Consider the following 14753-nt stretch of genomic DNA (forward strand, 5'->3'; position numbering starts at 1 on the left):
TATGCACCTCATGTCTCCTCATGTATACATACTGTACCTTATGCTCCTTATGTCTCCTCATGTACATACTTTACCTTATGCGCCTTATGTCTCCTCATGTACATACTTTACCTTATGCGCCTTATGTCTACTCATGTACATACAGTATGTAAATATCTTTGTTTAAATCATCTTTTATTCCCCCCTCCCCCGTCTTCTTTTCTTTCTCTTTCTGAAAATAACTAAAACGATGGAGCTGCACAACAAATAATTTCACCCACTTCTTTACACCTTTAACCTGTGATGTGACAATAAAGATGATTCTGATTCTGTTGAAGAGAAAGACAAGAAAGAAAGAAAGTAAAATGTTGTAATTAATTAAAAGCTTTCAGATGAGACATGATGGGAGACTAAGGGTTAAAGTTCATCACTTCAGATTGAAGTGATTACAGATTATTTAAAATATGAATAAAATAAATAATGTTTCCCATGTAGTTGCTGTTGGAGGGCAACGGGTGAGGGGTTCCAATCCACACCAAACTTTACACAAACACTGTTCAGGTCTGGTAAGAGAATAGTCTCACCAAATAAACTGAATGTCACACATATGGTTCTACATCAGTGTTACACAGTGTTTAACACTTCATATGGACAGAACTCAGAGACCGTTGGATTGGAAGGCTGTGCATTAAAAGTCTATTTAGTCTATTAATTTATTTAATAATTTATAAGCTAAGGTGTTCTACATTCTCACACAAAGGAGTCACATTTGACCTCCTAACTCAACCACATCTTCTTGGTCAAAGGTCAAAGGTGACATCTTGGAGCATCAGAGTGGTTAAAGGTAGCCTGGGATCAAATACCATTTTCAGGTTTCTGGTCCGGTCTGGAGTGGAAATAACTTTACGTCATCAGGGGGCTGGAACCCACGACCGGAACCTCCAGCGCCGTGCGCCTCCAAAATGATTCCCCTAGTTTAAAACGTGTTTAGTTTAGTATAATCGTTTAGTTTCTTTTGGTATAATAATGGTTTGGTATGTTCATCTTTTATTCTAACTCGTAGCGCGACTAGCAAGATTAACGAACTGATTCATATTATGTGGGGAATAAAAACAATGCGACACCAACCGGAACCAACCACCGGAACACAATTGTGTTTTTTTTCCTTTTTTCTAAACCGGATCACAGGGCTCAGTTTTAGAATGAATACCAGGCTTTCCTCCAAACTGCTCATCAGAAGCAGTTAGGGGTTCAGTGCCTTGCTCAAGGACACTTCAACATGAAGCCAGGAGGAGTCAGGAATCAAACCGGGAACCTCTGTAAACTGAACTCACAGACGCTCCTCTAATCCAAGCCTCATTACATCTCACTGATGAAACCATCACGTCATGTGATCAAAGTGTAACTTCAGAGGTGTGTGTGTGTGTGTGTGTGTGTGTGTGTGTGTGTGTGTGTGTGTGTGTGTGTGTGTGTGTGTGTGTGTGTGTGTGTGTGTGTGTGTGTGTGTGTGTGTGTGTGTGTGTGTGTGTGTGTGTGTGTGTGTGTGTGTGTGTGTGTGTGTGTGTGCGTGCGTGCGCGCGCGCGTGCGTGCGTGCGTGCGTGCGTGTGTGTGTGTGGGGGGGGTGTGTGTGTGTGTGGGGGGGGGGGGGGGTGTGTGTGTGTGTGTTCAGCGTTGCTGGTAAAATGCTGTTCATGTTCATTAAACATCAATCCAAGCCTCATTACATCTCACTGCTGAAATCATCAAATGTCTTTAAAAACACACTGGTCATGTGATTAAAATGTCACATGGGAGGTGTGTGTGTGTGTGTGTGTGTGTGTGTGTGTGTGTGTGTGTGTGTGTGTGTGTGTGTGTGTGTGTGTGTGTGTGTGTGTGTGTGTGTGTGTGTGTGTGTGTGTGTGTGTGTGTGTGTGTGTGTGTGTGTGTGTGCGTGCGTGTGCGTGCGTGCGTGGTTGAACTCACCACTGAATCTAATTCTGACTGGAAACTCAAACTTGAATTTCACTTCCTGATTCACCCAGCAGCCAATCAGAATTATTCTTTTATTAAACATCACCAGTTACTAGACAGACATAATTATGTACAGTCTGTCAGGTTGTTGATGTCAACAAACTGACAGACTGTACATAATTATGTATTTATTTATTGTTAGTTTTATTTGACTTTTGTTGGTAATGTCAACGTGTTGCTCATGTCAATAAGGACACTTTAAATCTGATGTAATTTAAAAGTTGAAACAGACAGACAGACATACAGACAGACATTTTATTTATGTCCACACAAGTTAAACTCCCTGGGTGGCGTAGTCTGGTATTCTGTTTCCGGGCCTAAGTGCCCTGGCTACATTTGCATGACATGGTCATGTTAAATGTGCTATAAATACAGTTTTAGTTGAGTTGAGTTGGTACATAATTATGAAGTTAAACAGTTATCAGTATTAATGTTAATGAGCTTTTTGTCTTGCAGTGGAAACACATAAATGTGAATTAGTTTAGTTGAAATCAGCAAATGGTGTTTGTGCTCCATTGATTAGAGATTGATAATTCAAAACATGCTCCTCATTGACTTACATTGTACGGTGAAACATCTCTCAAAGTCACTCTTTTAGCACGTAAACGAACACAAACAAAGCTGATTCAGACAATATGGAACATCATCAAACCCAGTACTGTTTGTTTTTTAAATAAAAATGTCAAACTTGCTGTTGATTTTACTATTTTTATTAGGAAGAAACCCGGACTGGTTCTGCGGATCCGGATCTTCAAATAGTAAAATGCATTCAAATTTAAATGTTTAGCTTTTCGGGCAATTCTGCTTCATTTCAATAGGTCAGTGTAGAGAGACAGTCAAGGTGGGGGAGAAAGTAGGGGAGTGACAAAAAGCAATGGTGGAGCTGGTCTGGGAATCGAACCAGGGAATCGCTGCCATGGCATTAGAGCCTAACTTATAAATCATTCCATAAGATTAATTGCTTAAGATTTTACAGTCCAATTGGACTTTATAGTTAATTACTCACAAAAGGTGTGTATACCACACAGGTGGTAAACCAGAACTGTTAATTTTCAGGATTCAAATTCAAAAATATCAAAAGTAGCAGATCTACAAGTAGATCTGCTACTTTTGATGCTTTTGTGTGACACTGCATGATCAAGTAGGGCATTAATTTACGAAAGAAACTCACAAAGTTAAAATATGGAGATAAGAGGTTTCTGCCCGACTACACATGTTAACCACAAATAGCTGATATACTGTACAAGCTCACGTGTGTTTTGTGTTTTCACTATTGTTTTATTCATGAAATGTTTTCCCCTATGCTCAAAATAGGGACAGCAGGTAGAAAATGGTTAATGTAATGTAAAGAGCAGTAACACACCGGAATAATAATAATAATAATAATAATAATAATAATAATAATAATAATAATAATAATAATAATAATTACTATTAATAAAATAAAAATAAAATAATAATAATAATAATAATAATAATAATAATAATAATAATAATAATGTATAGAGCAGTAACACACTGTAATAGGCTCCTGACACATATAATAAGGATGGGCAATAAATTAAGTTTAAAAATAAATGAAAGGAAGCAGTGATTAGTAAAGACGTTATATTTAGTTTGCTTGTTTAATGTTTGGACTGTCTGTAATTGGATATACATTTTTTAGTTTGTACATGGATGCATATAATGTCTGTTTGTTCACCAGAGAGTAATATGCTTAAGCAATCATTCATAGAATCTTAGTGGAGTTATGTGAAGACCAAAATCTTAATCATTTTTGTTGTTTGGTTTTAACTATGTAATGGTGGAATACCATTGTATTATGTTCTGATCTGACCTGGTCAATATAAATTACCATTGACCAGATCTGTAGGGGGCGCAGTGGAGTAAATACAATAATTTCCATCTGGCGGACACATTTTATTTTCTGCCCAAAAAGTGTATTATATAGAGAAGGTGGGGTGCTGAGAGGCCTCCCACCCTGGAGAATAGACTTTCAACAACACAAAACAACCTTTGTTTTGGTGAGTAGCGAAGTACTTTAGTTTGGCAGGGCGTTAGAGAACTCACTAACGCTCTGGATTAGGACTAACTGCAGTGTGTGGGGAGACAGATATTGGACGGTGTTTGGCTGGGTCTGTGTGTAGTTCTTTTAGACATGGCTGCAGACTAGCTGTAGTATACAACCCTCGTAGACGTATTTATGATTCTGACGTTTTCAATCTACGAGAGTTGTAGGGTGCACTTCCTATAGTGCTTTGGACTTTCTGCACTATGCCCCGTAGACACTCCAAACATTGTACAAAATGAAAATAAAGGTGCTTACCGCCGAGCCCCAAATGTTAACTACTTCTACGGGGTAGTAGTGTAATGTAATAATCCATATCTTTCAATAAAGAAGTGTTTTAATGCCGTCTGTGGCCGATTCTGTCGGAAGTTCCCAATGGGCGTTAGTGACGGGAAGTGAGGGGGCGCATCCGGTGAAAACCGGAATTACACTAAATGTAAACAGGAAGTAAACGAGGGTGAAAAAATGGCGTTCGGCCACAGACGGCATTAAAACACTTCTTTGTTTAAATATATGGATTATTACATTAAACTAATACCCCGTAGAAGTAGTTAACATTTGGGGCTCGGCGGTAAGCACCTTTATTTTCATTTTGTACAATGTTTGGAGTGTCTACGGGGCATAGTGCAGAAAGTCCAAAGCACTATAGGAAGTGCACCCTACAACTCTCGTAGATTGAAAACGTCAGAATCATAAATACGTCTACGAGGGTTGTATACTACAGCTAGCTGCAGACAGTTTTGGTGTTTCTATTGGTCGGGTCTGTGTGTAGTTCTTTTAGCCATGGCTGCAGACAGTGTTGGTGTTTCTATTGGTCGGGTCTGTTTGTAGTTCTTTTAGCCATGGCTGCAGACAGTGTTGGTGTTTCTATTGGTCGGGTCTGTTTGTAGTTCTTTTAGACATGGCTGCAGTGTGTGGGGAGGCAGAGCAACATGATGGTTGTTTCATGAAAGTCAGTCCTGAGGAGGAGGCCAGGCTGGAGGAGGAGGCGGAGGAGCTAGGGAAGGAGGTGGAGGAGGAGGTGAGGGAGCAGGAGACCAGGCTGGAGAGACAACACTTCTGGAAGGTCATCGATGCCTTTAGATATTACAGGTAGAACAACAATAACACACTGGATGCTAACGGTTAGCTAACAGAGCTAGCATAACATCGCGATAAACAGCCGATCTGCAAGCTCAGACGCATTGTGAGCTTGTAGATCAGCTGTGTTTGGCTATTAAAGGAGAATTCCGGACAAATTAAGTGTTATCTTTCATGTCTCGTTACTCACCTAGCGACGTAAAAAGTGGCGTTCTTTTTTTCCATATATTCCCCTGTCGTCATTTTTTAAATTTTGTTATAATGGGAGCGCGAGGGTTAGTGAAGTTCGTCTATTATAACCGACGCAATGTTATTTAGTTAATGGCGAACGATTTAACACTGGATGCTTGTTTCTTTCCAGAACCTGGCAACTCGTGTTGCCAGATTCTGGAAACAAGCAACCAGTGTTAAATCGTTCGCCATTAACGGCAGGCTCGCAGGAATTTTCAGCGCATGTTTGACTATCATGAGACTCTACAATGAATCGTAGTAGAGAAAAAAATAACATTGCGTCGGTTATAATAGACGAACTTCACTAACCTTCGCGCTCCCATTATAACAACGGAGGGTGTTTAAAAAATGACGACAGGGGAATATATGGAAAAAAAGAACGCCACTTTTTACGTCGCTAGGTGAGTAAAGAGACATGAAAGATAACACTTAATTTGTCCGGAATTCTCCTGTAACTTGTACAGGGCTTAATTAATGACTATTGTTTTTCACTGTTTTACAATAAAGAAGTGTTTTAATACCGTCTGTGGCCGATTCTGTCGGAAGTTCCCAATGGGCGGTAGTAACGGGGCGCATCTGGTGAAAGCCGGAATTACACTCAATATAAACAGGAAGTAAACGAGGGGGAATGACATTCAGCCATAGACGGGATTAAAACACTTCTTTATTGAAACATATGAACTGATACATTACACTAAGATTCCGGACACCTAGTTAACATTTGGGACAACCGGGTAATCACCTTATATTTTGCATTTGTACATGTTTGGAGAAATACGGGCTTTGGAGCTGACATTCCAGTGGAAACTGGGGGGGTGGAGCTAAGACTCTAGTAGAGATAAAACATGTCAATCGATAAAATACATCTATACGAGAGTCTTTCTAAGGCTATCTCAGAGGCAAATATTGTACTTTTTACTCCACTACAATTATTTGAACATTTTAGTTATTAGTTACTTTGCAGATATACATTATTATATTATAAAACATTTAGTGACTTTGGCCCTATTTTATACATAGGCTATTTTCAAACATTTTTGTACTTTACCAATACTTTTGTACTTTTAATCAAGTAACATTTCGAACACAGGCCTTTACTTGCAACAAGTATTTTTATTTTGTGGTATTGCTACTTTGACTTAAAGTTGTACAATGCAGAATCACAAATAACGATTTTTAGCAACCTCTGCTGGTCACTACCGTCACTGCATACAATTTCCGTAGTCCTCGATTACCCAGAATTCCATTCGTTTTCACTGGAAGCCGGAAGCGTTTCAAAAAGCGATCTTTCAATTGTTTTATACTATCTACGGATCGTTTCTCTTAGCCATTGGAGCATTAGTTACCATGAGCTGTGCTTTCTTTTTCTGTTCTTTTTCGATCTTCCAATCCTACATTCTCTTAAATTCAGCGTGAGGTTCCTTTTTGTTATTAGCGCGGTAGTTCCTGGCCAAACAGGAAACCGTTGCGTTAGTTCCTGGCCAAACAGGAAACCAGTGCATTTCCGCCTCCGTTTTCCGGCCAGATGACGTCATTTCCCCGGGAAAGTCCCCCCCTTCACCGTTCAATAGTAAATAATATATAAATAAAAGGCTTCCGGGGGTGAAATTCATGGAGTGGGTGTTGTGAAACTTTTGCCACTCACAAAAGATATACAATTTAACTTTAGTTTTGTTGAAAACGTTACCTAGTATGCCTTTAAGTAACATATCTGAGTACTTCTTCCAACACTGCTTAAATATCACATCATATTTAAGACCATTTGTGTGTTTTGGAATGGATGGTGATTTAATACACAAAATATTTACACACACTGAGATATTTTCATAAATAATGCTCATCAGGCCCACATCCATATTATATGAGCTGTATTATTATTTATGATGATATATAATAACTAAGTGTGGGTAAAAGCTAATAGTATAACAGAAGAGACAGTCAGTGTAATCTAATGCAGCCTTTAAAACAAGGAGAAGATAACAGTCATCATGTCATATTACAGATATTACACATAATCCCATGCTTTATCTAGTCTGATATTATCACAACATCCATATAATATTGACTTATTGTCCAGACCAAATGGTAGAGCCTCATTTATTTATCACTTCTCATAACTATCTTCAGTGTTTATGATCTAATCTAATAGAAAGTCTAATAGATGTTATTTAATCCATTAAGATCTGTGTCATTTCAAGATTTCTTTGGTTATTCAAAAAATAGCAGATCTACAAGCTCATAGCGCGGTTTGTAGATCTGCAATTTTTTTGAAACATTTTGGAAAATGTGTGCAAATCTTTGAATATGTATATATGTTTTAAAGCGAACGGTTTTAAGTCTGATCTGTGCTTCTGGGGGTCCCTGGAACAACACATTTTGAGATGGGGGTCCGCGGCCAAATACACATAGTTTTGGGGGTCCTTGACATGAAAAAGTTTGAGAACCATTGATATTTGCGAACGCGGAAGGAGGCGCGGCGAAGCCGCGCCTCCGCCCAAGTGGAGCCTACTATGAAACTCTGCTCGGCTTGTCAGTGTGTGTGTGTGTCGGTGTGTGTGTCTGTGTTCATGCACTACCTAGTAGAGGGCGCCAGAGTGCAGCGCCAGAGTGCAGCAGACACAGCCTGACACACACACACACACACACACACACACACACACACACACACACACACACAATTTTCGAGCAGTCTTTCCACCTCCGAGTACACCGACCCGCTGGGCCAGGCTTTTATTTTTTAGCAAAACTAAGCAATAAAAGCCTGGAGATCGAGGCGAATCTGCGTTCGCCTCCAGCGTTCGCGCGTCTTACTTGTATAGCAACATACGGTTTTCATAAAACTGTTAGGATTTAGAAGACATTTATAGATGTTCCTGGATTGAATGGGTACAATTTGTGTTCACAATAACACTGGCTCTTTGTAATAACAGCTTACTGTGTGTGTGTGTGTGTGTGTGTGTGTGTGTGTGTGTGTGTGTGTGTGTGTGTGTGTGTGTGTGTGTGTGTGTGTGTGTGTGTGTGTGTGTGTGTGTGTGTGTGTGTGTGTGTGTGTGTGTGTGTGTGTGTGTGTGTGTGTCAGGGACCATGTCCAGGAGCAGGTGACGCGGGCGGAGCGTCACTTCCGTGGTCTGCAGCCTCGCCACCAGATGCTCCTCCCGGCCGTCCTCCCCAACCTGGCCCTGATTGGCCGCTGTGTGGCGCACAACCAGGAAGTGCTACAGGCCATCGTCCGCAACTGCAAACACATGTTTGAGAACATGGAGTACGGCCAGGAGGTCAGACACACCTAACGCTTTACCTTATAACCCATTTAATCTGTCTGTGTCATTTTACATTTCTTTGGCTATTCAAAAATAGCAGATCTACAAGCTCATAGCGCAGCACCGAGTGCCTCGCTATGAGCTTGTAGATTGCTATTTCTTTTTTATTTTGGAAAATTTGTGCAAATCGTTGAATATTATATATTTTTAAATCAAACATTTGTAAAATATGTTGTTCCAGGGACCCCCAGAAGCAAACATTTGAGTTACAAATGTTCACTTTGGAAAATATATATTCAAAGATTTGGACAAATGTTCAAGCTTTAAAAAAAATAGCAGATCTACAAGCTTGTACTGCGGTACGAGCTCGTGCCGCGCTATGAGCTTGTAGATCTGCTATTTTTGAAGAGCCAAAGTATAAAATAATGGTTATAGCTCAAATGTAAAATGACACACAGATGAGAATGTTTGTGCAAGGGAGTGAGCCCCAGAAGAGAAGATTTAGGTGAAAAAAATGTTACCCCTTCTTCTCCCCAATTTAGTCATTGTGCCAATAAATTCCTCCACACACACACACACACACACACACACACACACACACACACACACACACACACACACACACACACACACACACACACACACACACACACACACACACACACACACACAAAAACTAGACTAAAATGTTAGTGAGGGACTAGTGGAGAAGAGATCCAGTAGAACTAAATGACAAGTCAAGAGCTTGTATAAAATCAGCCATTACGACGCCATCAAGGCACCGCCAAAACACATTTTAGTTGACTAAATCAACTGTAGATTTAATCGACTAAATCTTATGGTATTTAGTCAACTAAAACTAGACTAACAGTAAAATATTTCAGATGACTCAAATATGACAAAAACTAAATGGAATTGTATTCAAAAGGCTATGACTAAAACTAAATAAAAATCTGCTGTCAAAATCAACACTGTCCTGCAGGTGATTAATATTTTGAGCACTGACTGACAGCTAGAAAACTGTTTTAAGGAAGTTGATGACATGTTGTCTTCCTCTCTCCAGGACGATCTGAGGAAGGTGCGTCTGCCCTCCACCTTTGACATGGACAAGCTGAAGTCCACCATCAAGCAGTTTGTGAGGGACTGGAGCGAGACGGGCCAGGCGGAGAGGGACACCTGCTACAAGCCTCTCATCCAGGAGATCCAGAGACTCTTCCCTGCCGACCGACAGTGAGTTTACGTGCATGTTCTGCATTGAAATCCTAAAGGTAGCTCTCCACCGCACCGACGTCGGCGGCGGTTAGTGTTGGAAAGTGTCTGTTAAATCTGCTGTTGAATGGGCGGTGGGTACGGCGTTGTGATGGGTGGCAAGTTGTAGGGAAGAGTCGAAAGCCGATCGAGTAAGTTTGGTCGGCTTTCGACCGTTGGATAGCAGCAGGCTTGTTGTTGAAAAAGACATCATAGTAGCCGTCGGTCATAGATAAAATAAAAAATGTATTACCCCAAAAAATGTATTTCAACTGCCCCCAGCGGCCTAGCAGTAAGGTCGACCTTTTCGGGTTTTTCGGGCCTAAAAGTATGGTAATTGTTTGGGCCGGCCCAGTAGGGCCCAGTTAAGGCAGGGCCTTAATTTTCAGGCCCGTTGAGAACTCTAGTCTGTCGGTGTCGGCTCTCAGGTGCATTCAGCAACTTTTTTTCACACCTGCCAACTGACTGATCTCCCGACTTCATTCGACTGCCAGTCTATAGTAATCTGTTTGGTGGAGAGCTACCTTAAAAGCACATTACACACACATTTGAAACACACACACATACACACACACACACACACTAGGGCTGGGCGATATATCAATATAATATCGATATCATGGTATGATACTCTAGGATTTTAGATCTCCTAATGTCATGATGTTACTTACTTACGCCGGCCAAAATGTCATGATGTGGCATGAGATAAATGTTGTCTTCTCCTGGTTTCAATCACTTAAGCATCGGCTACAAAATGTACTGTACTGTATATGCATGCATGCCTGTGCATCTTCTCTACTGTATGTAACACAAACATGAACGCAGCATATTAATTCATCACACAGTCCTCCTCCTATAGCACCAGATGTTGACCAGATGTTTTCCATGTGACTATGTATTTTATTGTCAGTCAGTCCTCCTATAGCACCAGATGTTGACCAGATGTTTTCCATGTGACTGTATGTATTTTATTGTGTCAGTCAGTCCTCCTATAGCACCAGATGTTGACCAGATGTTTTCCATGTGACTGTATGTATTTTATTGTGTCAGTGATCTGTCCAAGGTCAGCGTGCTGGTTCCGGGGGCGGGGCTGGGTCGGCTGGCCTGGGAGATCGCCCGGCTGGGATACGTCTGCCAGGGCAACGAGTGGAGCTTCTTCATGCTGTTCTCCTCCAACTTTGTGCTCAACAGGTAATAGACCATATTCACACGGCGGCCATATTGCCATTAAGTCAATGAAATGCCACCCCAGTTGAATCTTTCAATGTATATTTTTAAAGCCAACATTTGTAACTCAAACCTTCGCTTCTGGGGGGTCCCTGGAACAAAACATTTTTTAGATGGGGGTCCGTGGCCAAATACATATCATTTTGGGGGTCCTTGACATGAAAAGGTTTGAGAACCACTGCTCTATGGACCCATAAAAGCCACTAGTTTTACATCCTGGTAGGATGTAAAACCAGTAGGACCGGAGCAGAGCGGGGGAACCACTGCACTAATGCATAATATCGTTGCTGTCGGGCAGAAACGTCTTATCTCCATATTTAAACTTTTTGTGTTGTTTCGTAAATCAACGCCCTACTTGATCACACTACAGCGTCACACAAAAGCATCAAAAGTAGCAGATCTACAAGCTCGAAACGCGGCGCGAAGCGACGCGTTTCGAGCTTGTAGATCTGCTACTTTAGTTATTTTCTAATTTGAATCCTGAAAAGGAACAGTTTTGGGTTTCCACCCGACAGAGAAAATATATATATATATATATATATATATATATATATATATATATATATATATATATATATATATACTCATACAAACTCAAGTTCTCGTACACACAACTTTTTCAAACTATGAATCTCCTTTCCCATCATATGCACCAGGTTGTGACTTGCATAGACGATATGTACACATTATTTGGTGAAAGATTGTACAACTCATATCAGTCCAGCTTCAAGTATAGCTGCCAAGGGTCAGATTGTACTGTATGTGTGTCTGAAGTACTTCTCCCCATGATGTCATGTGTTAGAGAACCACCACCTTTTGAAATGAGTGTATCGTTGGGAGAAGTACATCAGACACACAGGTCGATGGTAAAGTAGTTCTCTGTCAAACACAGGCATCATACAGTAGTTCTACACAAGATAAGAGAGAAGCTGCTTGTGTCATAAGAACCAAGCCGTAGCCAAAACAATAGATACCGGGGCTAAGAACATTGCATTTGGACTCTTATAATATTATGCAAAATGTCACAACAACTGAACAAACACTCTATAGGAATGAGTACTATCACAATATAGAGCTATTTACACTTATTTTAACCAAAGTAAATCACTTACCCTACCTTTAACAGATAAGTTGTAATTCTACCACAATTCATCATCATCATCACTATCCATCTGTCCTCTTGCTGAAAACAAAATGTTTTAATTCATTTTATATAAGTGCTGAACCCAAGCTGATCATAGTGATCCAGAATGATCCATAGTGTTGCAGTGCCCCAGCAGTCTGTGTACTGGTCCTTATAACACGGTACGGCTGCCCTCAGGTGTGACAAGGTGAACTCTCTGACCCTGTACCCGTGGATCCACCAGTTCAGCAACAATAAGAAGTCCTCAGACCAGACGCGATCCGTCCGCTTCCCAGACGTGAACCCTCAGGGTCTGCCGCCTGACTCTGACTTCTCCATGGTGGCCGGGGACTTCACCGAGGTGTACACAGAGCCAGGTCAGTGTTAACTCTTTTACTCATACATGGGCAACTGGCGGCCCGGGGGCCACATGCGGCCCCCACCTTCACTTAATGCGGCCCGCAGGTTAATATCAGAATACTGATATATCATTGATTTCAGCTGTTATGATTCCAAACATGCAAACATGACCCGCTTTAATTACTTCAGTCTATATTAGTAGCTTAATGACTAGTATTAAAATTCTATTGTCTTTTTTTATGTCCAATGTATTTGTATTTAAGTTCATAAAGTTAACATAAGTATAACTAAATGCATTTGGAATAAAATAAAAATGTTACTTTTCAGGATTCCAATTCAAAAGTAGCAAAAATAGCCGATCTACAAGCTCAAAACGTGTCGCGCTAAGACGCGTTTTGAGCTTGTAGATCGGCTATTTCTGCTACTTTTGTGTGACATAGAATGCCCCGACAGTATATGCAAAAAGGCCCTCTGGAGTGAGTGTGGAAATATAGTGGCCCTCTACATCATCAAAGTTGCCCACTCCTGTTTTAACCTTTTAACAAAATAACTTTTTGATTTAACAAAAAATATCACTTGAAACCAACCTTTAGGTTGAGAACCCCTGGACTAGTAGTACACATTCATGGTGGTTCCAGACAGAGAAAGGTTTGTTTAGTTAACAGTGAGTGAACTATTGACTGATGGGCGCCTTTTGAACCTTTGTCTCAGTTCACCATGATGCAAGGAGCCGTGTTGGTGTGGATTCTATCAGCGCTGGTGTGTGTGGGTACAGGTCATCACCATGCAGGACATGAAGGTAACAGATCTTTTTTTTTTAGATTTATTTTTGGGCTTTTATGCCTTTATTTAGCCTGACAGGAAATGGGGAGAGAAGGGGAGTGTTTTTGCCCCTGTCTGTCTGTCCGTCCATCCGTCTGTCTGTCTGTCTGTCTGTCTGTCTGTCTGTCTGTCTGTCTGTCTGTCTGTCTGTCTGTCTGTCTGTCTGTCTGTCTGTCTGTCTGTCTGTCTGTCTGTCTGTCTGTCTGTCTGTCTGTCTGTCTGTCTGTCTGTCTGTCTGTCTGTCTGTCTGTCTGTCTGTCTGTCTGTCTGTCTGTCTGTCTGTCTGTCTGTCCGTCCGTCCGTCCGTCCGTCCGTCCGTCCGTCCGTCCGTCCGTCCGTCCGTCCGTCCGTCCGTCCGTCCGTCCGTCCGTCCGTCCGTCCGTCCGTCCGTCCGTCCGTCCGTCCGTCCGTCCGTCCGTCCGTCCGTCCGTCCGTCCGTGTACAGCTAATCTCCGGCACCGTTGGCGCAATCGGCATGAAACTGAGCACACACACTTTGATGCCAGAGCAGAACCTCTGCCCCAAATGTTTCACCTGTTATAGCGCCACCAGGAGGCTGATTTTTGCAAAACACATCTTTTCATATAACTCCTACAGATTTAGTCCTAACATCACGCAAATCGATACACATTATCTCTATAGACATGTGATCAAGACTGATCTGTCCGATTTTTCACATTACATCCTGATTGGCTAAGATTGGTTTCCAAAGTTTGCAGGAGTAGCCTGTTTTGAACAAAATGCCTCAAATTCTGAATGCAGTGTCCGATTGCCGTGAAACATTGCACGCACATTCGCACTAGGCCGAGGAAGAAATGCCACCCTTTTCACATTGTCCTGTTATAGCGCCACCAGTAGGCCGATTTTTCCAAAACAAGTTTTTGATATTACTCCTACAGATTGTGTCCGAACATCATGCGAATCGGTAAACATTATCTCTATAGTCATGTGATCAAGACGGATCTGTCAGATTTTTCATATTACATCCTGATTGGCTAAGTTTCACTTCTACTACCTGGCCTGGTGTAGACCTGTGCTCCGAGGAGCAATTATTATATTTATATATATTATAATATAATAATAATATAATATAATAATAATAATAAAACATAAAAGTTGTACAAGCTCACAATGCATCATGATGCGAAGTGTTGTGAGCTTGTAAATCAGATATCTTTGCTATTTGTCGTAGGAGGAGGAAGTAAAGGGTTTAAGTGGTTAACACATCTAACTCATCACCTTCAGATAACGCTGCAGACCAGGCTGCAAACAGCCTCTCCGAGGTGACATCAGCAAACAAAGGCTTTGCCTTCAACCTGTACAGGCAACTGGCCGCTCAGACGG

The 14753-nt window shown here is 41.2% G+C and overlaps 1 protein-coding gene across 1 annotated transcript; it reads left to right on the forward strand.

The window, feature by feature from the left end:
- Positions 1–5020: 5020 nt before the first annotated feature.
- carnmt1 (carnosine N-methyltransferase 1) lies at positions 5021–14753 on the forward strand. Its single transcript, XM_080432197.1, has 7 exons — positions 5021–5150; positions 8449–8644; positions 9693–9859; positions 10928–11068; positions 12426–12604; positions 13299–13386; positions 14655–14753. Exons 2-6 carry the CDS (start codon positions 8516–8518, stop codon positions 13382–13384), a joined length of 702 nt encoding a protein of 233 aa, XP_080288323.1. The 5' UTR covers positions 5021–5150; positions 8449–8515; the 3' UTR covers positions 13385–13386; positions 14655–14753.

This window comes from Gymnoscopelus braueri (genome assembly GCF_963280865.1).
Source record: "Gymnoscopelus braueri genome assembly, chromosome: 7".
Taxonomy (NCBI): Eukaryota; Metazoa; Chordata; class Actinopteri; order Myctophiformes; family Myctophidae; genus Gymnoscopelus; species Gymnoscopelus braueri.